Here is a 22840-nt window from a genome sequence, read left to right on the forward strand (position 1 = left end):
CGGGTCGGGTTAGTCTAAGAGGAGAGAATATGCAGTTTGTACAGGATACAAATCATTACGTCTATGGAAAGTCCCCGCAAAGATAGTGAACCAGACGTGTGTGTGTTTGTGAGCGCGCGCGCATTGCATAACAGTGTATGTCAGCGTGTTCTCGTTTATTTTGTTGATCTTTTTTCCGAAACCTCTAGCCACTAAGGTATATCCCATGTGACAACTAACCCCGGTCTCCGCTTTAGCCCCAGTCGGTATATCTCACCACGGCAACGGATGTTCTGTTTTTCGTTCATCACTTTCGGTTCTGACTCAGTGAAACCAGCTGATCTGATCCGCCCATAACTGCGAGAAACGAAACTAGACCAGCATAAAAGACACTGACAGATGGAAGACGCACTAATACCGAAAACATCAGAACCAGGTGAGTGCTTCAGACCATATTAGATAAGATTCGCTTTGTTTGTACTATTATGTATATGTTATACCTATTGTCATTTGCTGCCGGCCGCTAATTTCTTCGTTTCAAAGAGAATAGTTTTAGCCTGTTCATTTCCGGTAGTTGACTAGTACGCAGTCATTTCATTTTTAAATGTATTATTTAAAAAAATGTTCGCGAGTAATAGTCATTCTACAACATAACAAGTAAAATTTTAATAAAGCATTTAAGAAAATTATATTTATAAAAGCATATTATTATGTTATTAATAGCCGCTCGCTCTCTCTCTCTCTCTCTCTCTCTCTCTCTCTCTCTCTCTCTCTCTCTCTCTCTCTCTCTCTCTCTCTCTCTCTCTCTCTCTCTCTCTCTCTCTATACCGGTATAGATAGATAGATAGATAGATAGATAGATAGATAGATAGATAGATAGATAGATAGATAGATAGATAGACATGTGTTATATTAGGTTCTGTATTCTAAATACAGGCTAACGAGAAATGAAACTGATATAAATAATTGATCAGGTTCAGACATTAGCTGTATTTTACTGAGCTCACTAAAAGCAAGATTTCAGAGATTAGTCATGTAGTCACGTGTGTGTGTGTGTGTCTTGAATCAGAGAGAAATGATGATGATGATAATTATTGTTTCTCAGATCACAATTGAAATTCTCAAAACTGCTTGTTTAACCACATCCTCTTGACACCTTTGGCACATCACAAAAGCAAATTCTTTAACAAGTTGCCAATGCTTAGGCACATTCATCTGCTGTTTCCTACATGATCAATTGCGATGTGTAATATAGATTAAAAAAAAATATTTATATGCCATATAGTTTAAATCAGGAAATACTGACAGACAGTGCACTTTGACAACATGAAAAAGCATTTTGATATATTATTTGTGAACAAAGACACAAGGACTTTTCATTCTGATGCATGCACTGATACACATTCATCAGGATAAATATTTACTTTTGAGAGATTAGGCTAACTAAGGATTTTGAGCAAGTTAGTTTTCGCGGGTAATCCAACATTGTATGGTGCTGTTTGTACAAATTGTTTCAAGAAATGCACTTATTGGGAGACTCATGCATTTTTGCTTAAAGGTGAAGAACCAACTCTATGTATGTTCTGCAAGACCCCACTTTCCATTAAACATATTTTATCTGACTGTTCTACTGTTAATGCAAATAGACAACATTTTTATGAAGTTAGCTCACTTAAGGACTCGTTTGTGAGATTTTAACAGAAAAGGTTTCAGAATTTTTTAGCATATGTTAAAGTATAACATTCTTGCTGTTTTTCCTTTTGTTTTGTTTTTATTATTTTTATTGTATTCATGCAACTTTTGTATTTTTGTAACTCAGTTTTTGTCATGTAGATAGCCTTAGATTCTGACATGGCATTAAAAAGCTATATTACTACTACTGCACTTATTGGTTTGAAAATGTTAAGGATGGTTCAAGAAATGTACCAAAGAGACTGAGGAAAAGCTGTAAAATGTATAGAAGTCATTGCATTAGATCCAGGCTTTCAGCCAGAGGTAAAGCATAGCAGTGAAGGTATTGGAGGGGTCTTCAGAGAAGTAATATAACATTTTCTTCTTGATTATTTCTATTTTCTGTATAATCTATTGGTATAATTGCCTTGCAGAGATATTAACAGCTGTATAATGGTCAATCCAAGAGGAGGAGGACAACAAAGAGGAAGAGGAGGCTTCAGTGGCCCTCAAAGAAGAGGTATAGATCTTTACATTCCCTCGTTTTAACTTGTCAATATACAATGCCTAGTCAAGCACAAAAAAAAAAAAAAAAAAAAAGTTGCTGTTTGGATTTACACAGGCAAATTCTTAAAGGGATAGTTCACCCAAAAAAAATGAAAATTCTGTCATCATTTACTCTCCCTCAAGTTGTTCCAAACCTGTATGAAACCTCCCAACCTTTCTTCTGCTGAACACAAAAGAAGATATTTTGAAGAAAGTCGGTAACCAAACGACTGATGGACCCTATTGACTTCCATAGTAGGAAAAAAAAATACTATGGATGTCAATGGGGTCCATCAACTGTTTAATTACCAACCTTCTTTAAAATATCTTCTTTTGTGTTTAGCAGAAGAAAGGAAATCATACAGGTTTGGAACAACTTGAGGGAGAGTAAATGATGGCAGAATTTTCATTTTTGAGTGATCTATCCCTTTAAGAGTTTATGATTGGCTCATTATTGCAGTGATTATTTTGTTTCTAGCATGTTATATGTTTGCCAACAGTTCTTCTAACTCTAATTTTCATTAGGGTTTTCATTTCTTAAACAAACATGAAGGAAGACACATCATGGCCATATTCCAGGATGACAATGTCAAGATTCATTAGACTCAAACTGTGAAAGAATGGTTTGAGGGAGCATGAAGGTTTTGATCAACAATTGATGCACCTCTTGATGGAAATAACATCACAACATTTATTTCCAGCAAGAGGTGCATACATTTTTGGTCAAAGTCTTGCATTGGCAATGCAAGAGTCCAGCACTCTGTAAAGTCTCCTCCAGCACATCCCAAACACTTTCAATGAATTTAAGGTCTGTGCCAATTCATGTGTGAAAATGATTCTTCATGCTCTTCCCAACCATTCTTGCCTGATGAATCTTGACATTGTCATCCTGGAATATGGTCATGATGTGTCTTCCATGTTAAGAAATGAAAAGCTACACACTCCATCAATTAGGGTTAGAAGAACATATAACATGCTAAAAACATTATAATACCTGCAATAATGATCCAATCATTGACTCTTAAGCGTTTGCCTATTTAAATCCAAACGGCGACTTTTCTGGGGTCATTGTACATCCTCATTAATTATACACCATCATTTTATTTTAACAGATGGTTCTGTGCCTGGTCAAAGACAAGCAAGTAGGTCTCCCAATCGAACCAGAGGAAGAGGAGGTGGCCGAGGCGAGGGAGGAGGAAGAGGAGATGGAAGAGGAGGTGGCTGGGGCGAGGGAGGAGGAAGAGGAGGAGGAAGAGGAGGAGATGGAAGAGGTCGAGGACCGTGGAGAGGAGAAAACCAACCACATCCCCACCGCCTCCCTGTGATAAGAGGACGCCCAACAAATGCATCTTCACCTTTACGAGCATTTGGGAGACCTGTTTCTGGGTTCACTCATCAAACTCTTCTCAATCCCTATCCTTTTCGGGCTCCTGTGAACCACCCTGAAGATACACGCCACCAACGAGCCAGTAGAAGCATGACTGACTTAAGAGCCAGTCCACAAGGTGAAGAACCTCAAAGAGGAAGAGAAGAAGCTATGAGAGGTAGAGGGGGTTTTGGGAGAGGGAGAGGAAGAGGAAGAGGGAGAGACGGCACACCTGATATACGCAAACTGGGGTATAAAACGCTCGAAGGTCTACTGGACAAAGAAGCATCCGAGGTGGCCATCACCCTTTCATCTAGCAGTGGGCTTAAGAATCTGCTTGAGGAAGATCCAATGAGAAGCGACTTGGTGCAGATGATCTGTCAGGTTCTCTGCAAGGCCTTCCAGTCTCGAATCGACCGCAAGAACGTCATGCATTTGGCTCGCATCTTCAAGGACTCGCCGTTTTTCCGTAACATCTTGCCCTATCATGTGACTGGAATGATGTCAGATCACATGCAAGCTCGAAGGGATCAGTATCCCCAACATTTGAGCAACATCATCAACCTTCTCTCCGAAGTTCTCAACATGTTTCCACACAGCTCTGTCCAATCTGTGTCAATGTTGGTGGCTCTTCTGAAACCAACCGTCAACCAGTTGCGTGCCTCTGGTGTGGATATTCTCGACAGCACTGATGAGGACTTGGAGAGGGTGCAGGGTGTGGTGGACCATCTCCAAGAGAAATCAAGGGAAGGCACCTTGCGGACAGATAACTACTCCTTCCTAGCAGCTGATGAAGATGCTCCACCTGGGGAGGAAGACTTCAGGACGATGAGCATCTATCCAACCTTTGATGAGTTCCACTTAGACGAGAGGCCTTTCCTGAGACCCAACATAATGTCTCAAAGCTTCCCTAATGCTCGCATCTATCTGGACACACACTTCCGACTTCTGCGTGAAGATTTCGTGAGGCCACTGCGAGAGGGCGTCAAGGAGATCCTGAGGATCGAGCGCGATGGAAACATTGATGGGGTACAAAAGAAGCGTTTTGATGATATCAGAGTCTACACTGACACCCGATTGATGTTGCCGCTCTGCACATCAACGGGAATCTCCTACAAAGTGCAGTTTGACCCACGGCCTCTTAAGGTAATGACGAGCTTCTTTTCTAGTGTATTCTTTTCATTAATTCAATGAGCTTATTATTTCTGCCTTAAATTATTACATTGTTTAAATTATTATGATTTTGTATATATGCATTTCTGAAATGCATATCTTTTACGTTACCTTTGATAACAGAACACTCTAAATTGTAATGTGGGCTCAGGCATTTTCTGTAAAGCTGCTTTGAAACGATGTGTATTGTGAAAAGCGCTATACAAATAAATGTGAATTGAATTGAATATTGTCCAAGAGAACTTAATGTCCTCTGTAATCCTAATTTTGTTCTCTCACCATTGTTCCTTCTAACAGTTTGTTATTACGTTGCAACTTCTCTTACAGTTTGTCCGGTGGGAAAATTCCAAACGTCTTATTTACGGATCCCTTGTGTGTCTCTCCATGGACAACTTCGAAACCTTCCTGTTTGCCACTGTGGCCGATCGGGACCCAAAGTTTCTAAAGCATGGACTGGTGAATCTCTCTTTTACTTCTGAAAGCAGGGCCAGAATGGCCAGGGTTCAGCCCTCAGACTCCTTCCTGATGGTCGAGACCACGGCTTACTTTGAGGCCTACAGATACGTCCTGGAAGGTCTCCAGGAGGAAGACGAAAATGATGTTCCCTTTCAAAGGTATGCAGGTTTGAAGTGTACGTCTTGTTCATTTGTGCAAAACTCTGTGGGTGGTTGCTATTTGGTTTGTAAGGTGTTCTGAATGTTTTTAGGTGGTTTCAAGTCAAAAGAGCTCACTGCCAAGTAGGGGTGTGCAATATACTGTATATCGTCTACGATAATATCGTGATTGTTATTTTAACGATGTGCGATCTGACATTGAGTATGTCCCGCATTTTACAAAAACACATTTAGAGAGCGCATGCATACACTATGTGGTGTAGTCTAGTAGGTTAAACTAGTGCACTTGAGCATTTAGAGTGTACACTTTCACTGGGTGATTTAGTCTATTAAAATGCATTTTAAATTTGAACACCCCCAATATTCAAGATAAGGGGCAAAAATACCTCTGTATGTCTTTTATATTTACATAATTTAATATAGTCAATCAGTAATCACACATAGTGTGTAATTTTTTTTCTCCAAAATCAGCATTAATATTACAAATGTGATATACAGTTCAATAAACAAAAAGTTTGACTTACATTTTAGACTCAATATTGCCTGCTTTTGCTTTATTTTGCCAACAAAAATAATTCCAAAAAAGCCACAGGACTGGTTTTGCATCTCTGAGGAACACACAGCGATGTTTCTTTACTGAATGAATGAACCGTTTGAATGAACGATTCAATGACTCACTCATTAAGACAGTCAAATGCTTTGTTCCTGAATGAATCAGCCGTTTAAATGAATCGGTTCAATCTCATTGACTCAAACAGTGACTTTCTGCCATCTACTCGTTGGTTTTAATTTCACAATTTAAGCATCTTTTCAATTCAAAATATCAATATTAAACATTTTATGTTTAAAACATCAAAAAATGATTTATGCATTTGTAACTGCAGGCTAAATGCATTCATGTCCCTCTGGACTGCATTAAACGGACTGTATAAATGCATCTAAATGCCACTTCAGATGCAGCTTCTGTGTTTCCTCTGCATTGCAAAGATGAATTTTGTTGATACTGATTTAATTTGGTTGATAAAAGCCCTATTGTGTCTTATTATTACAACTGAATTTGATTAAATGTAAGAATTTGACACAAAAGATGATGCATACCTTTAACTATGTTGAAAAAAAAAGGCTTTATAGATATAAAGATATAAATCAATTTAAACTTATTGGAAAAGATCATTTCTGTCACTGCTGCGTACTGACCACCACACAGAATATGAAGAATATCAAACATTTTAGGAGTCAGCTGTCAACGACAGTCCTAAAGATGCACAACAAACACTCTCAGCAAAATATCGTCAAATTATTGTTATCGATGATATCCCAGAAAATATTGAGATCGCACACCCCTACAGCCAAGTCTTATTATCACTGGTTCCAGGTCTGAACTAAAGTAATAGTGTTGCTTGACTTGGTAAACACCACACATTTTTTAATTTTTAACGTTGGTAATGTAAACGTGTGTTGTTTTAGGTACATAGTGGAGTGCAACACAAATGTAGATCCTCCAGCTTATCTTCGGGTGGAGGGAAGGTCATACGATCTGTCGTGCATTACGGCAGAAGGACAGAAGATCCCACCCTTCAACCCCCTGACCCAACACGCCTGGCCCGATGAGGAAACAATGGGTCTCGATGAAAGCCAACTTCAAGCACTGAAACTGGCCTTAACCAGTGAGCTGGCCATCATACAGGGACCACCAGGCACAGGTGACTGTTTTAACCAATGCTGGTCTGATTACTCTTGAGGTCAAGTTGCATATGCACACAAACAAGTACATTTTAACATTATAGATGCAACCTATTTCTGAGCTACACATATATCTGCTAATGGTTTTGAAGATCCTGTTTGTTTTCTTCTTTGCAGGGAAGACTCATGTTGGACTAAAGATCGCTCAGGCTTTGCTAGAGAATCATGAGGCCTGGTCACAGGGTTGCCCTATGCTGGTGGTCTGCTATACCAATCATGCTCTTGACCAGTTTCTAGAAGGTAACATTTTATTGATATTGATATGGTATTTATAAGAGCGTGAGGCTGATTTTGGGGTGATAGCATGGACAAAAACTTGATTTGAGATCTCTCTGTTGTTTCTTTGAGCCAACTATTAGATTAAATGGAAAGATCTTCTTCTCAGAAGTGATTTTTTGTTTTAAGCATTTAAACTTTAATGGCTACTCCAGTCCAGAGAGTTCAAACTAACACAGTAAAAGTGTGAACAGTAAAACTGTTCTCAAATGTATGACATTATGAGATATTTCACAACTTATGTCCCAGGCATCCATGGCTTCTTAAAGAAGGGCATTGTAAGAGTTGGAGGACGGAGTAACAGTGAAACTCTCAAGAGTTACGGTCTGAGGGAGCTGACCAAGGGTCCAAACTTCCGGAAAAGTTTGCCACAGCACCTGAGGAAAGCCCATCATGAGGTGAGCCGCCTATCATGGACATAACTCCTATTTCACTGTGACATTTCTGTGTTTTCTTAATTATTTTATTGTATTATACTGGTTCCTTATTTCTTAGGACTGTCAGTATAATAAACATAATTGCTTTATTTTATTATAGTTGTCTATTATTTCTTAGGACTGTCAGTAGAATAAAAATAATTATTTTATTCTATTTTATTAATTTATTTTATTATATTAGTCTATTGTTTCTTAGGATTGTCAATAGAATAAACATAATTATTTTATTCTATTTTATTAATTTATTTTATTATAGTAATCTATTATTTCTTAGGACTTTAAGTAGAATAAAAATAATTGCTTTATTTTATTATAGTTGTCTATTATTTCTTAGGACTGTCAGTAGAATAAAAATAATTATTTTATTCTATTTTATTAATTTATTTTATTATATTAGTCTATTATTTCTTAGGACTTTAAGTAGAATAAAAATAATTGCTTTATTTTATTATAGTTGTCTATTATTTCTTAGGACTGTCAGTAGAATAAAAATAATTATTTTATTCTATTTTATTAATTTATTTTATTATAGTAGTCTATTATTTCTTAGGACTTTAAGTAGAATAAAAATAATTGCTTTATTTTATTATAGTTGTCTATTATTTCTTAGGACTGTCAGTAGAATAAAAATAATTATTTTATTCTATTTTATTAATTTATTTTATTATATTAGTCTATTATTTCTTAGGACTGTAAGTTGAATAAAAATTATTATTTTATTCTATTTTATTCATTTATTTTATTATATTAGTCTATTATTTCTTAGGACTGTCAGTTGAATAAAAATTATTATTTTATTCTATTTTATTAATTTATTTTATTATATTAGTCTATTATTTCTTAGGATTTTAAGTAGAATAAAAATAATTGCTTTAATTTATTATAGTAGTCTATTATTTCTTAGGACTGTCAGTATAATAAAAATAATAATTTAATTTTATTCTATTTTATTAATTTATTTTATTATACTAGTCTATTATTTCTTAGGACTGTCAGTAGAATAAAAATATTTATTTTATTTTATTATACTATTATTTCTCAGGACTGCCAGTAGAATATGAATAATTGGATTATTTTATTTAATTATATTATACAAGTCTATTATTTCTTAGGACTGTCAGTAGAATAAAAAGAATTTTGTTTTTTTAATGTTGCTGTAATTTTTTTAAAATGAGAATTGTTTTTAGATATTTGCATAAACTGTTCCTAAAGAAAACAAAATATGTAACAATTATTTCTCATTAATAATCTAATAAATGTCATTTATGTCAATTAAGTGTGTGGCCGTGCTGTCATGCATGTGCATAACTTGTATTATAATATGCAGATTTGTTAGGGTGTTTTTATTTCTTACATATTCCAAAAGTTATCTGAAAACAATTATGTGCCATTGTGTCTCATAATATATGAATGATATTTCTAATGAGTTGTGCTGTGTGTGCTCAGATCTACACACAGATGGAGGAGGCAGAGGAGGTCTTAAAGATACAGACGGCTCAGCTCGAGTGCAGTTTGCGTGGCGTTCTCAAAGAAGACTTTCTGGAAAGATACATCTCAGCTAAGCACTGGGACAGTCTGTGTCTACAACCAGTGAGTCTGTCTACACACACACACACACACACACACACACACACACACACACACACACACACACACACACACACACACACACACACACACACACACACACACAGGGGCTGAAACTAGCTCAGCTGCCAAACATGCCATCCATATATACTTTATACAGAAGCAATTCTGGACCCTGCTTAACCCTGTAATGTCTACTGTGTCATATTAATAGCCAGTTTCTAAGGCTTCTAAATGATCAAAACTTTGCTGTAAAACCTGTTGCACACAATCTACTACAGTCATTCTGTCGTCTGATTGATCGTTTAGCCAGTAAAAATCCTTTTAGTATAATTGTACAAATGTCCTTCAGCTCATGCTGTGAAATCTTGACAGATTTTTATAAAATAAACATAAGATTAACTTTTAAATTGTTAGTAATATTTCAAGATGAACACTTACTGGACTGAAGCAACATGATTTTACATGATTATCCATACATCATTTTTTATAAAAATCATGAGTATCAAATATGATCATCAGGCTTTTGAAGAATGTTATCATTGTATTGCATTGCATTATGTTTTAAAACTACAGAGCTTTGATCATAAACAGCATTTAAATATCTTCTTACTAAGACTATTGGCAGATAGTAGAAGACTAATATTATTGTATTAGAAGACTAATATTATTGGTAGATATAGAGTGATGACTGATATTTATATCTTTTTATGTAAGTAGTCTGCTATACTGTTAGAAATATCTATTAGAATTTCATCTTTTTGTCTTAAATAAATATCTGCATCTGCATTTGCATATTTTTGCTCAGTTTGGGCCCCTGAATAAATGTTAAGAAAAAAAAAAAAAAATCAATGTTTTGTCTTAAGGTTCAATAAACTGTTCCATATAAAAAATATCAGATTGTTTTACTTATTTCTTATGTTAGGCTTTACAGGCTTAAACATCAAGCCATGAATCATGTGACTTGTAATATGTACATAGGTTTTTACTCACATTCATTTTCAAAACTTCCTTTCTTTCCGTGTTAGGTGTATGATGGCTTTGAGAGCGTGGGGAAGAAGAAGCCTTCAATGATAGCAGAGTGGCTCGGCATCGGGTCCAATATTTTCTTGCAGGGGCCACACCTAACATTTGGAGGAGGTGAGACTCTAACAGACCAAACACAACGTCGACAACAATTGATCTTTTCATAGTCTATATGAGGTCAAATAAATCACCACATGCTTTTTTTTAATAAAGGAATGGCTTTTCAATGGCATTTTCTTCAGTCTTTAATGCACAATGAGTTCCCTCACCACTGAGATGCAGTATTTATTATTATTTGGTACTGCATCTCAGTGGTGAGGGGAACTCATTGTGCATTAAAGACTGAAGAAAATGCCATTGAAAAGCCATTCCTTTATTAAAAAAAAGCATGTGGTGATTTATTCAATTGTACCCATGTGGTGATTTTTTCAATTTTTTCAATTGTACACATTGTTCAACATGTATTGGCATGAAATAGACATTGATTATACAGCTCATCGTGGCCCTCTGCTGGTTAAACGCTTGTGATCAGATTTCACAGATGAGAGGATCTCGGATTTCATGACTAAGCACATCTACATCTTTTTATTTCTGGATGCTGATAAAGCACAAAATATTTGGGATCAGGACACATAACAGATTTGTTGCGGTCCATTCAGCTCGTTTAACTACTTGTAATGTTTTACGGGTGTAACACTTTACAATAAGGTTCATTAGTTAACATTAGTCATTAGTTAGCATGAACTAATAATGAACTGCACTTATACAGCATTTAGTAATCTTTGTTAATGTTAATTTCAACATTTACCAATACTGTATTAAAATCGTGTTATCATTAGTTAATGCAATCTGTGAACTAACATGCACAAACAGTGAACATCTGTATTTTTATTATCTAACATTAAAAAAGATTAATAAACACTGTAACAAATGTATTGCTCATGGTTAGTGCATGTTAGTTAATGTTAACTAATGAACCTTATTGTTAAAGTGTTACCATTTTAAGCAACATCCATAAACAGTCATTTATTACAGAAACATATTCTATCTGTATAGTAACCATGGTAAATTTCACATAGGAAATCGAACTTTTCAAATCTGAAGATATTAAGTTTCTGTAATACAACTCCAAACTCTCTCTTTCTTCCTCAGATGAAAACGAGGCACACCTGGAGGACGAGGAGCTGATATATATAGAAGAAGAGGCCGAACTGATCCAGGCGGAGAGGATATTGGTGGATTTAGATCATCGGGATAAAGACCACCTGAAACAGAAACGGGATGAGAAAAGCATCGCTGACATGGCTGAGTTGATGTTGTCTTTGAACCTGAATGAAACTGAACCTCAACCAGACCCGAGTCACTTCCAGAGCCAGGCTCAGGCTGAAGAATGGCAGGTATATGAATATTCATGCATTATAGGTAACACTTGACAATAAGGTTCATTAGTTAACATGAACTAAGAATGAACAATACTTCTTTAGCATTTATTAATCTTACTAAATATCAATTTCAACATTTACTAATACGTCATTAAAATCAAAGGTTGTGTTTGTTAACATTAGTTAATGCTGTGAACTAACATGCACAGCTGTATTTTTATTAACTAACATTAACAAAAATGAATAAATACTGTAACAAATGTATTGATCATTGTTAGTTCATGTTAGTTAACACATTAACTAATGTTATCTAATGAACCTTCTTGTAAAGTGTTACTGCATTATTTAATCATTTATATCATATTATATTAAATCTTTTTTATTTAATAATATCAACATTTTCTACAAATACTTTTTGTAAATGTACAGGTGAAACTCGAAAAAATTTGAATATCGTGCAAAAGTTCATTTATTTCAGTAATTCAACTTAAAAGATGAAACTAATATACATTGCTATGCATAAGTTTAGACACCCATGCTAAAGTTGACTAAAAAGAGGAATAAAAAATCATCTTTTGGAAATTGAACTTAATGCCTTAATTAAATTTTTTTGGAAAAATCCAACCTTTAAGGACACCAATTTTCTTTGTGTGTGAATAATGTATCGTAAATAAATAAATGTTCTTCCTTAAAATACAGGGTGCATAAGTTTGGACACCCCTATGTTAAATTCCCATAGAGGCAGGCAGATTTTTATTTTTAAAGGCCAGTTACTTCATGGATCCAGGATACTATGCATCCTGATAAAGTTCCCTTGGCCTTTGGAATTAAAATAGCCCCACATCATCACATAGCCTTCACCATACCTAGAGATTGGCATGGTCTTATTTCAGTTAGCCTAATAGCTGGTTTGATTTGCATTGAGAGATGATCTTATAGAAAGTACCCCATGCCAATCTCTAGGTATGGTGAAGGCTATGTGATGATGTGGGGCTATTTTAATTCCAAAGGCCAAGGGAACTTTATCAGGATGCATAGTATCCTGGATCCATGAAGTAACTGGCCTTTAAAAATAAAAATCTGCCTGCCTCTATGGGAATTTAACATAGGGGTGTCCAAACTTATGCACCCTGTATTTTAAGGAAGAACATTTATTTATTTACGATACATTATTCATTCACAAAAAAATTGGTGTCCTTAAAGGTTGGATTTTTCCTAATTTTTTTAATTAAGGCATTAAGTTCAATTTCCAAAAGATTATTTTTTATTCCTCTTTTTAGTCAACTTTAGCATGGGTGTCTAAACTTATGCATAGCACTGAATTATATTGACTCATTACATGCAAAGTGAGATATTTCAAGCCTTTATTTGTTATAATTTTGATGATTATGGCTAACAGGTATGAAAACCTTTTCACAATATTCTGATTTTGAATTTGGGGTTTTCATAAGCTGTAAGCCATAATCATCAAAATTATAACAAATAAAGGCTTGAAATATCTAATTTTGCGTGTAATGAGTCAATATAATATATTAGTTTCACCTTTTAAGTTGAATTACTGAAATAAATGAACTTTTGCACGATATTCTAATTTTTCGAGTTTCACCTGTATAGTACTATTCAGCATGTGTGTGTGTGTATGTGTGTTTTGATGACCTCAGTGCTACTGTTCTGTTCATGCGTGTTCAGGTGCAAGGCCACCAGAAGAAAAAAATGAAGCAAATGGTTCGAAAAGAGCTGAGGGAGACTTCAGCCATGAGTGAGGAACAAGAAAGGCGAATCAGCGATGTGTGGAGCCTGGATCTGAAAGACAAATGGAGACTGTATCGGTAAGACACACACACACACACACACACACACACACTCCCTCCACGAGATGGCAGCATCTACCCACAAATCAGTGAAGGGAAGTTCGGATCATTTTTACTGACTCGGATCTTTGAGTCTCATTCAGTAAAATGAACAAATCTTTTTCCAAGTAATTTCGTTCATTTCCGCAGAATATAATTAAAATGTTACATGTTAATAACCAAATTCCCCAACATATCAGCTTATGCAAACGTTGATCACATTTAGAATAAGAAAAAAAACTATAATGCAGGCCAAGGCCAAATTATGAGAAAAAGAAATGATTCATCAATTGCTTAGCTGGGTCTTCAGGCTATGCACTCTGTTAGTTTATCCCTCCTCTCCTCCCGATCCGAGTTGTTCTTTTGTCAATTCACATAGGCTGAAGAGAAATGATTAGTTCACCTCCTGGGTCTTCGGGTGTGAGTCGTTCGTTCATCTCAAGTTATGAAAAAGAGCCATCATGACAGAAATGACCGACTCAGACCCGAAGACTCATGAGTTGAACCAATTATTTCTGTTTCCGGTACAGACTGCAGTGCCTTAAGGCAGGGTCTATTTCTGCAGATATATTTGTCTATATTCGTCACTGAAAAAGGGAAACCGACACTGTAGGCTGCAGATACACACCGTAAACAAAGCAGCACGTGCTCACCGGTTTGAATATCAGTCATGCTGATCACTTTCTTTATTCCACTGGGCTCATGTTATTATTAAAATATTCACCCAGGAACACTCAGGTGTGACGTAAAATTAGAAACCCATCACTACCACAAATTTGTTTAAGGTGCACCAGTGAACTAACATCTTAATCTAAGATTCAAATGCCCGGTTTCACAGGCAGGGCTAAGATTAAGCCAGGATTAGGTCAAAGGACCCTATCTTGCACCCAGCGCAATTGACTTCGTACACCGACGCATGTATCATTCCTGTTTTGCACCCGACGCACAGCGGACTTTTCCCTCCACAGACGCACGTCGGTAAATTAGGGAATGAACTTGCGCTCCCGGGGGCGGTTCAGCGAAAAGAGGAGGCGTGTTTCGGTGCAAACCTTCCCTGGTGCTATTTTGCAGTTTCAGAAAACAATTCCGCCACAGACCAGGAGAAACCTCGTCTAAAGTCAGTGCCGCATTGCGCATGTTATTCATATGCTATTTTAAGGGCGCATGCTTGGCCATAATGTAGTGTGTGCACAACGCGCATACACTTTGATTCTCTCATCTACACAGAAGCAGCAGTTTTCATTTTTGCAAATCATACATTATTACAAGGAAAAATATTACCACACAAGGGAAATCATTGTTGTGTCCATGAAGATGTGAAAAAATAGGCATAAATCTACAGTAGCTTACACATTTACCCACATTATTATACGCCTGTTTAACCGAAGCTAATTTGGGTGTGTTTCTCCATCCCCAATGTCACTTCTCTGTGTTTTACGGCCCTGACGAAAACGCCGGTCTCCTCGGCTGTTAACCGCTCCTGGCAAATCCGCCGTTATAATAGCAATCCGCCATGAAACAAGCGCGCCTGCTCTTAAAGGGAATGTGAGATGTCGCTCTGATTGGTTTATTTCACGTTACGCCCAAACCACACCTATGAATAATGAAGCTACTTCAGACCAACACATTTTAGATTTGCGTCGGGTGCAAAAGTAATTTATCCCGCCGGTATGATAGCAACGACTCCCAAGACCCACCCACAAAGTTACTTGCGTTTCGCGCTTGATGCGTTTCAGATTGTTAAAATAGGGCCCTTAGTGTCAATTAGGCATTTAAGTAGCATTTCAGTGCCATTGTTTTGTCTCACGATGCACACCAGTATTGTTTATTTCTACGTTTACAAAAGCTACTTAAATGCCCTAATTGAACTAATGCCTAATCCTGGCTTAATCTAAGCCCTGTCTGTGAAACCGGGCCTTTGTCAGTTAACTTGTTTTCAGTTAAAACAGCTCAAACATGCATTTTAGTCAGGGACTAGCTTAAGCCTTGTCTGTGAAACCAGTAGAAAATAAATTCATGGTATAACAACTTCGTTTCCTCCTTCAGTCTTTGGGTTTTGCGCTATCGGACTGAACTTCGCACCAAAACCCTGAACGCTGAGCAGGTCTATCAGGACGCAGCTGAGCGTCTGAATGAAATCCGCCGTCGTGAGGATCTGTGTGTGTTGCAGCAGGCTCTGGTCGTGGGTATGACCACCACAGGAGCGGCTAAATACAGACAGGCTCTTCAGGAGCTGCGGCCCAGACTGGTGATCGTGGAGGAGGCAGCGGAGGTGTTGGAGGCGCACACCATCACCACCCTCAGCAAAGCCTGCCAGCACCTCATACTGATCGGAGATCACCAGCAGGTACACACCACTCGATCAATTACTGGGACTATAAATGATTCAGGAAATATTCTGGGACAAATAAGTGTGTAATTTCCAGCAAAATATAAATGCAATAATTGAATGATTATCAGGAATCTCTTTACCAAAAAATATATATTTTGACGCACTCCCCAGAGAACCTCATAAAATAATGTTGGTAACACTTTACAATAAGGTCACATTTGTTAACATTAGTTAGTGTATTAACTAACATGAACTAACAATGAGCAATACATTTGTAACATCCAGCATTGTAATCCAGCTGTTCATTGTTTGTTCATGTTAGTTCACAGTGCATTAATTAATGTTAGCAAATACAACCTTTGATTTTAATAATGTATTAGTAAATGTTGAAATTAACATTAACTAAGATTAATAAATTCTGTAGAAGTATTGTTCATTCTTAGTTCATGTTAATTAAAGTAGTTTACTAATGTTAACTAATAAAACCTTTTTGTAAGTGTTATTAATCAGCTCAAACATGCATTTTAGTCTGGGACTAGATTCCCGGAAACCCGGGGTTAATGTAAACAGTGAATTCTTCTGTAGTAATAACCAAAATGCTTATTCTTTCTGTATTTGAACCTGCACAGCTGAGGCCTAGCGCAACAGTGTACGATCTTGCCAAGAATTTCAATCTGGAAGTGTCGATGTTTGAGAGGCTTGTCAGAGTGAACTTCCCGTTTGTGCGCCTCAACTACCAGGTTAGTTACTATAAAATCACATCAGCCACTGGGTTACATATTCACAGATGTCAATAATTCCTCAAGTGAATCATGTGCTAAAACAACAATCCTGTTCTTTATATTTTGTTTGTTTCTAGCATCGCATGAGGCCAAGCATCGCTCGCCTATTGACTCCTCATATCTATGAAACTCTGGAAAACCACCCCTCTGTGCTGGAGTATGACAATGTCAAGGTAAGGAATATAAGTTAACATAATTGCACAACATTAGATGGTCACTGTCATTATTTATACTTACTTATCACAATTATTTGGCTATTACTCAAATGAATCTACTTGACACCTGTATCTTTGGGTCTACAGGGGCTTCTGACAAATCTCTTTTTTGTGGAACATTCTCAACACGAGGAAGAGATTAAGGACGGACGGAGTCACCAGAATCCTCACGAAGCTTGTTTTGTTGTTGAGCTTTGCCGGTACTTGCTTAACCAGGAATACAAACCTTCCCAGATTACCATTCTCACAACATACACCGGACAACTTCACTGTCTGCGTAAGCTCATGCCCTCTCCAGAATTCACTGGCGTCAAAGTCCATGTCGTTGACAAATACCAAGGGGAGGAGAATGATATCATCATATTGTCTCTGGTGCGCAGCAACCGTCAGGGGAGGGTCGGCTTCCTGAGCATATCAAACCGAGTCTGTGTCGCTCTCTCTCGTGCTAAGATGGGTCTTTATTGTATTGGGGATATGGACATGCTTAGCTCGGTTAAACTGTGGAGCAACATCATTCACACTCTGAAAGAGCAGGATCAAGTGGGTGCTGCTTTGACGTTGTGCTGTCAGAACCATCCGGAGAAACGGATCCAGGCTTCATGCGGGAATGACTTCAAAGGTGCCCCTGAGGGTGGTTGCGATCAGCCCTGCGAGTACCGCCTGGATTGTGGCCACGTGTGCACCCGTATGTGCCACCCATACGATGCTGAGCACAAGAAATACAAGTGCATGAAAGACTGTCCAAAGGTGATGTGTGAACTGGGCCACAAATGCATGAAACGCTGTTACCAAGAATGCGGTAAATGCCGGGTACCCGTAGACAAGAAAATACCATCATGCCTGCACAATCAAATGGTGCCCTGCCACCAAGACCCTGAAACATTTGCGTGTCAAAAGCATTGCCAAAAGACCCTCCCATGCGGCCATCCATGCAAGTCGACTTGTGGAGACTCCTGCACCTCTCAGTGCATGACAAGAGTTCAGATGCAGCTAAAATGTGGACACATCCAAGAAGAACCATGCTATATTTCCAGGGACCCCAGAAGGGAGCCAATCTGCAGAACGAAATGTGGCACCACCTTGAAATGTGGCCACACTTGCCCAGGAACTTGCCATGGTTGTTATCAAGGTCGCCTGCATAAAGGATGCACCCACAAATGCCGAGAAACCCTTGTGTGTTCTCATCCGTGTCGGGAACCATGTGTCAGAGATTGTCCACCATGTTCCTCATTTTGCGAGAACCGCTGTGTCCACAGCAGCTGTAAGAAGACTTGTGGACAGCCTTGCGCCCGCTGCATCGAACCCTGCGAATGGCAGTGCCCTCACTTCAGCTGTACCAAGCTGTGTCACGAACCATGCGACCGGCCACCGTGTTCAGTTCCCTGTAGCAAAGAATTAACCTGCGGACATCGTTGCATAGGCCTGTGCGGAGACCCTTGTCCCATTAAGTGTCGCGTTTGCAACAAGGAAGAGGTCACGGAGATCTTCTTCGGCAGTGAAGACGAACCGGATGCTTGTTTTATTCAGCTAGAAGATTGCAAGCACTTGTTTGAGACCAAAGGAATGGATCAATACATGAGTCTCGACGAAGACCAAGGTTCTGGATTGGATCAAAGGGCAATTAAACTCAAGGAATGTCCAAGGTGTCGCACTCCCATCCGTAGAAACCTTCGGTATGGCACTCACATCAACCGCAGCCTGGCAGCCATCGAGATGGTCAAGGAGAAGATCAATGGTGTGCCTGATATTATCAAGCAACAGCAGGAAGACCTAAGACTGAAACTATTTAAGCAGAAAAACTTGAAGAATCATCTTCCCAAAGAGTTCGCCTTCCTTGGTGAGAAGCTCAACACAAAGGAAATCAACCTTTCATTCCAACAACTTTGGCATCTCGAGAACTTGATGAGCTTCCTCGAGAGCATTGGGAAACTGAAAGAAATGACAAAACATATGACACCACTAGACGATTTTAAGTTCTCCCGCAAAGTCGAAGAAGCTTTGAAATTTCTCATGGATCGAAGTCAGAGGTTTTCGGACCAGCAGGTTGCAGATCTTGAACGTGAATTGAAGAGACTCTCCTACCTGGCTGAGCTCAACGTGCGCTGCAAGATGTCTCAATTGAAACTTTCAGACGTCGTTCTTGCCACCGAGGTCCAACAGTTGAGAGAGATCCTGGAGGACACCTTGCCTTTCTCTGAGGGTCTAGAACGTACAGTCAAGAAAATGTTCACGGAGCTGGATGATAAACTACCACACAGCGGCCTAGGGATCACTGACGAAGAGAGGGTGATGATACTCAAAGCCATCGGTTTGAAAAAAGGGCATTGGTACAAATGTCCCAATGGACACGTATATGCAATTGGTGATTGTGGGGGTGCTATGGTAGAAAGCAAATGTCCAGAATGCAACGCTGCTATTGGAGGTACTAATCACAATCTCCTTCAGGACAACGCTGTGGCGTCTGAGATGGATGGTGCAGAACATGCTGCCTGGTCTGATGCTGCCAACATGGCAAACTATAACCTGATGAACTTTGAAGATTGAAATTCTCAAGCCCCTTTCACACAGAGATTCTGGAAAATATACTGATTATGTGTCCCGGGATCGTTTGATTTGATTTTGGTTCATTCATACTGCCGGTGGTTTTCTGGACTCTGGATGTGGCGTGTTTGCAAACTTTTTTTCGTCCTTCTTTTGTTCCTTGACGAACACAAACTTTCTTCTTTGTTAATGTGAAACGTGAACATTGATGTGCATTTAAAAGCCCCGGTCAAAGAGTTGCACGATTACTACGTCATTGCGACGACACACCCCTTATGCCATTGGTCCTGCCTTTTATCAACACAGGGTCATTCCTGGACTGATCCTAGCAATGTTACTTGGTCCCCATTCCGGAATCAATCCTGGGATGTGTTTGCGTTCACACAGAAGGCACTTTAGCAATTCTATGGCAATTTTCTGGGATCAACGCTCTGAGAAAGGGGCTATCATTGTCTTCTGTGTGCAGATAGGTGTTGGGTTTTAATCCAGTAACACAAATCATGAAATGCGGTTTTTAACCAAGTAAGCAGGTTGCACCTTTTTTCAGAGCAAATTGTAATTTAACAGTTAGCAAGAGAGTTTAAAGTGAACTTTTTCTCATGCTCGCCACTGAAGGGAGAATGATTGACGGGTGCATTATTTCCTCACATTGATTTTGTGCCTGTGATGAATTATGTTTTTTTTTTTGTAGTAGGTATATTTGTTGTTGTTCTACTACTGTACGTGCAACTAGTCAATCCCTTGATGAAATGCTCCTTCCACTTGGTTATGATCCTCATATATTCATTTGGTGGAGAAAAACACTTCCAGCTAAAATTATGATGGCATATTTTCCATGAACAACGTTTCTTAGAAGATGCAAATAATTTCTTTAGAAGACATGTCAGATTTAAAAAAAGTGACATGAGAGTCAAAATCATTTTTACTGCCTTCTAATTGATGAGTAACTTACTCATCAAAGCCTATTTTAACTCTCATTTCATGCGTAGTGAGTTGAACCAGGGTCCAGCTGCATAAACATAGCCACTATGTCTGAAGAACTAGCCTGAATAGACCAATCTACCTTTTTATGTTAGGCTACTGACAATTAAAGCTGACCTGTCTTAAAGAAACAAATTAAGAGTAACTTGTAAGACTAGACTTTGCAGTTTATGCAACCGGCCACTGGTTAGAAATATTACGCTCTGTACATTTCAATGCATCAGCTTTTGTTTTTATTTAATTTAATTTTTTTTACAGTAAGTTAGTTTGTTTTAAGTGCAACATATTCATGCTCCTAATAAAGGAGGTCCGTGCATAGTCTTATAAAGCAGATAGTTGTGGTTCTAGATGCTGATTGGTTAATATGGTGTTCTAGGCTATGACTATAAATGTCCTGGATCCAGATGTGCTAACATACACAATGCTAACCAATGAAATTACCTGTAGCTTGCATGCATGCTCACAGAAGAATAGCACTTAATCATAAATATGCTTAATAAAATCATGTTTTAATGAAAATGTGTGTATTTTTTGTATTAAATTCGAACCATTTCATAAAAGCAATAAGGCACTTGAGGCCATGTTTTATTGTGAATACACCAAAATTCTCATGCTTTATTGCATGCTTTGAAGTTGTAAGTATGTACTAACATTTGTCCTAAGCTTAATTTCACTAGGTGGCAGCAGTGTACTGGTCAACAACTCTCCCAGCTTGTGTTGGGACAAAGTCAGTATGCATTTGTGCTCTCCATAATGGAAGCTGTGGTTTCTCTCATGTACGGTCAGACTTTGACCTGCATCAAGAAACACGCTGGTCTCTGCCAACTTCAGCAAGTTTATCCACCACTGATATCTGGCTAATAATAAAGCATTACCCGAGCTCTCAGCCTAAATTACCAGCAGTCACGTGAGACGAGAGGCTAGTCGTGAGATGCTGGGTCGACTTCCCGGCAGCTTACATCAGTTTATTATGTGATGAATGTTACCTTGTCATAACGTAAACCCGAATGCAAAGTCGGCACTTTCTGCACAGAAAATAAGGGTAGGGTGGGGTGGAGAAGCGACAACAACAACGAAATCTGTTGTGTCAGGATGCAAAGGAAAAGCAAGCACAAGTTTAAACATATTTTTGAGGGACAGTATTTACGGGCTGTGATTTTATAGGGCCAAACTCTGGTAAAAATCCATCTCACAGCGCTTCATTGCTTTTGTGCAATGGTGGCAACAGCAATATGATAAAAGACACATGTTCAATGAATCAATGTTTTTGCTAATTAATATAATTTATTAGTTTAGCTGTAGAACATTTACTATTGCTACAGATCAACAAGGCATTCTGGCAGATTTATGCATAATTGGCGTGAGGTTACGGGTTAAAGCGAGTCGATTTTTTCAGTGGCTTCACGCTCATCTGCTCATTATGGATGTGACTTTTATTTTCAGTTTGAATTCAAGGGCAGATTAGGACAGGACAGAGTCTGACGCATGATTGGGGGAGGAGGAGGGATTGAGCATCTATGCATGATTGTTCGTGTTTAATGGAGAGGATCGTGTCACACAGATTGGACTGCGGGGTTCACAGAGACACAGCCGAGCACATGCTAACCCTGAGTGCTAATGTAATTAGGGTTCAAGTGCTTATATGCAAATGGGGAAAAATATTTTACAGTAGCGTAGATGGGAAAAGTAGGATTCTGGCTTGTTGAATCATGTTGAATATGATTCCAGGTGCTGAGAATAACAAAATACCATGGTATTTGGATGTTTTGACATAATAATACCATTAAAAAAATAAATATGTATGTATGTCTGGGTTTCACAATCACAGGTTTGTAAGATTATTGTTGTAATGTCAATGCAAACTTAAAATGAATAAAAATAATTAATATCTGAAACAAATTGATCTCAGTTGGCTTTAGTTTGGTGTGCACGTTATAAGAGTCAAATCTGTGGCTGTTTTCCATGTTGCATTTGTCAAACCTGCCTTGAAAAGAACTGATTAAAATTTCATTGGGCCCTGTTGGTGACCAGCTATATGCTTTCATGAAATAATGTGCATGTGGATGTGTAAATATAGATCTGGTAAGGTTATAGCTTCGCCATAAAAGCATATGAAAGCCTTATTCACTCTCTGCTCTGTGTTTCAGCGACAGGCACTTTTGTGTCCTGCAGTACGGCTGCTTTAATTAATGTTGGATTATAAGTCCTTTGAACAGTCAATGATTCATGTTCAAAAGGAGGTTTGTCGTGTAACGAGGTGTAATCATAAGTCGAGTTTTGGAGTGCCTTATGAAACATGGAAAATTTGCGTAAACTTTTAATCATGTAATTACAAATGG

The 22840-nt window shown here is 38.1% G+C and overlaps 1 protein-coding gene across 2 annotated transcripts; it reads left to right on the forward strand.

The window, feature by feature from the left end:
- Nucleotides 1–328: 328 nt before the first annotated feature.
- znfx1 (zinc finger, NFX1-type containing 1) lies at nt 329–22387 on the forward strand. Of its 2 annotated transcripts, XM_079884188.1 has the most exons (16): nt 337–415; nt 2085–2170; nt 3309–3413; nt 3468–4708; nt 5063–5349; nt 6817–7052; nt 7210–7332; nt 7618–7766; nt 9252–9395; nt 10421–10532; nt 11571–11815; nt 13490–13629; nt 15697–15997; nt 16612–16722; nt 16842–16937; nt 17067–22387. In XM_079884188.1, exons 2-16 carry the CDS (start codon nt 2104–2106, stop codon nt 19521–19523), a joined length of 5814 nt encoding a protein of 1937 aa, XP_079740314.1. In that variant the 5' UTR covers nt 337–415; nt 2085–2103; the 3' UTR covers nt 19524–22387. The 2 variants fall into 2 exon arrangements, with proteins under 2 accessions (XP_079740313.1, XP_079740314.1); XM_079884187.1 differs by having other exon boundaries at nt 329–415; nt 3309–4708.
- Nucleotides 22388–22840: the final 453 nt, after the last annotated feature.

Source organism: Squalius cephalus (genome assembly GCF_949319135.1).
Source record: "Squalius cephalus genome assembly, chromosome: 10".
Taxonomy (NCBI): Eukaryota; Metazoa; Chordata; class Actinopteri; order Cypriniformes; family Leuciscidae; genus Squalius; species Squalius cephalus.

Bases quoted from the DNA above. Each gene is read 5' to 3' on its own strand.
- znfx1 (XM_079884187.1), top strand. From the start codon at position 2,104: ATGGTCAATCCAAGAGGAGGAGGACAACAAAGAGGAAGAGGAGGCTTC. The intron at 7,053-7,209 runs GTGACTGTTTTA...TCTTCTTTGCAG, and splicing joins ACAGGGACCACCAGGCACAG to GGAAGACTCATGTTGGACTA. The intron at 11,816-13,489 runs GTATATGAATAT...ATGCGTGTTCAG, and splicing joins CTCAGGCTGAAGAATGGCAG to GTGCAAGGCCACCAGAAGAA.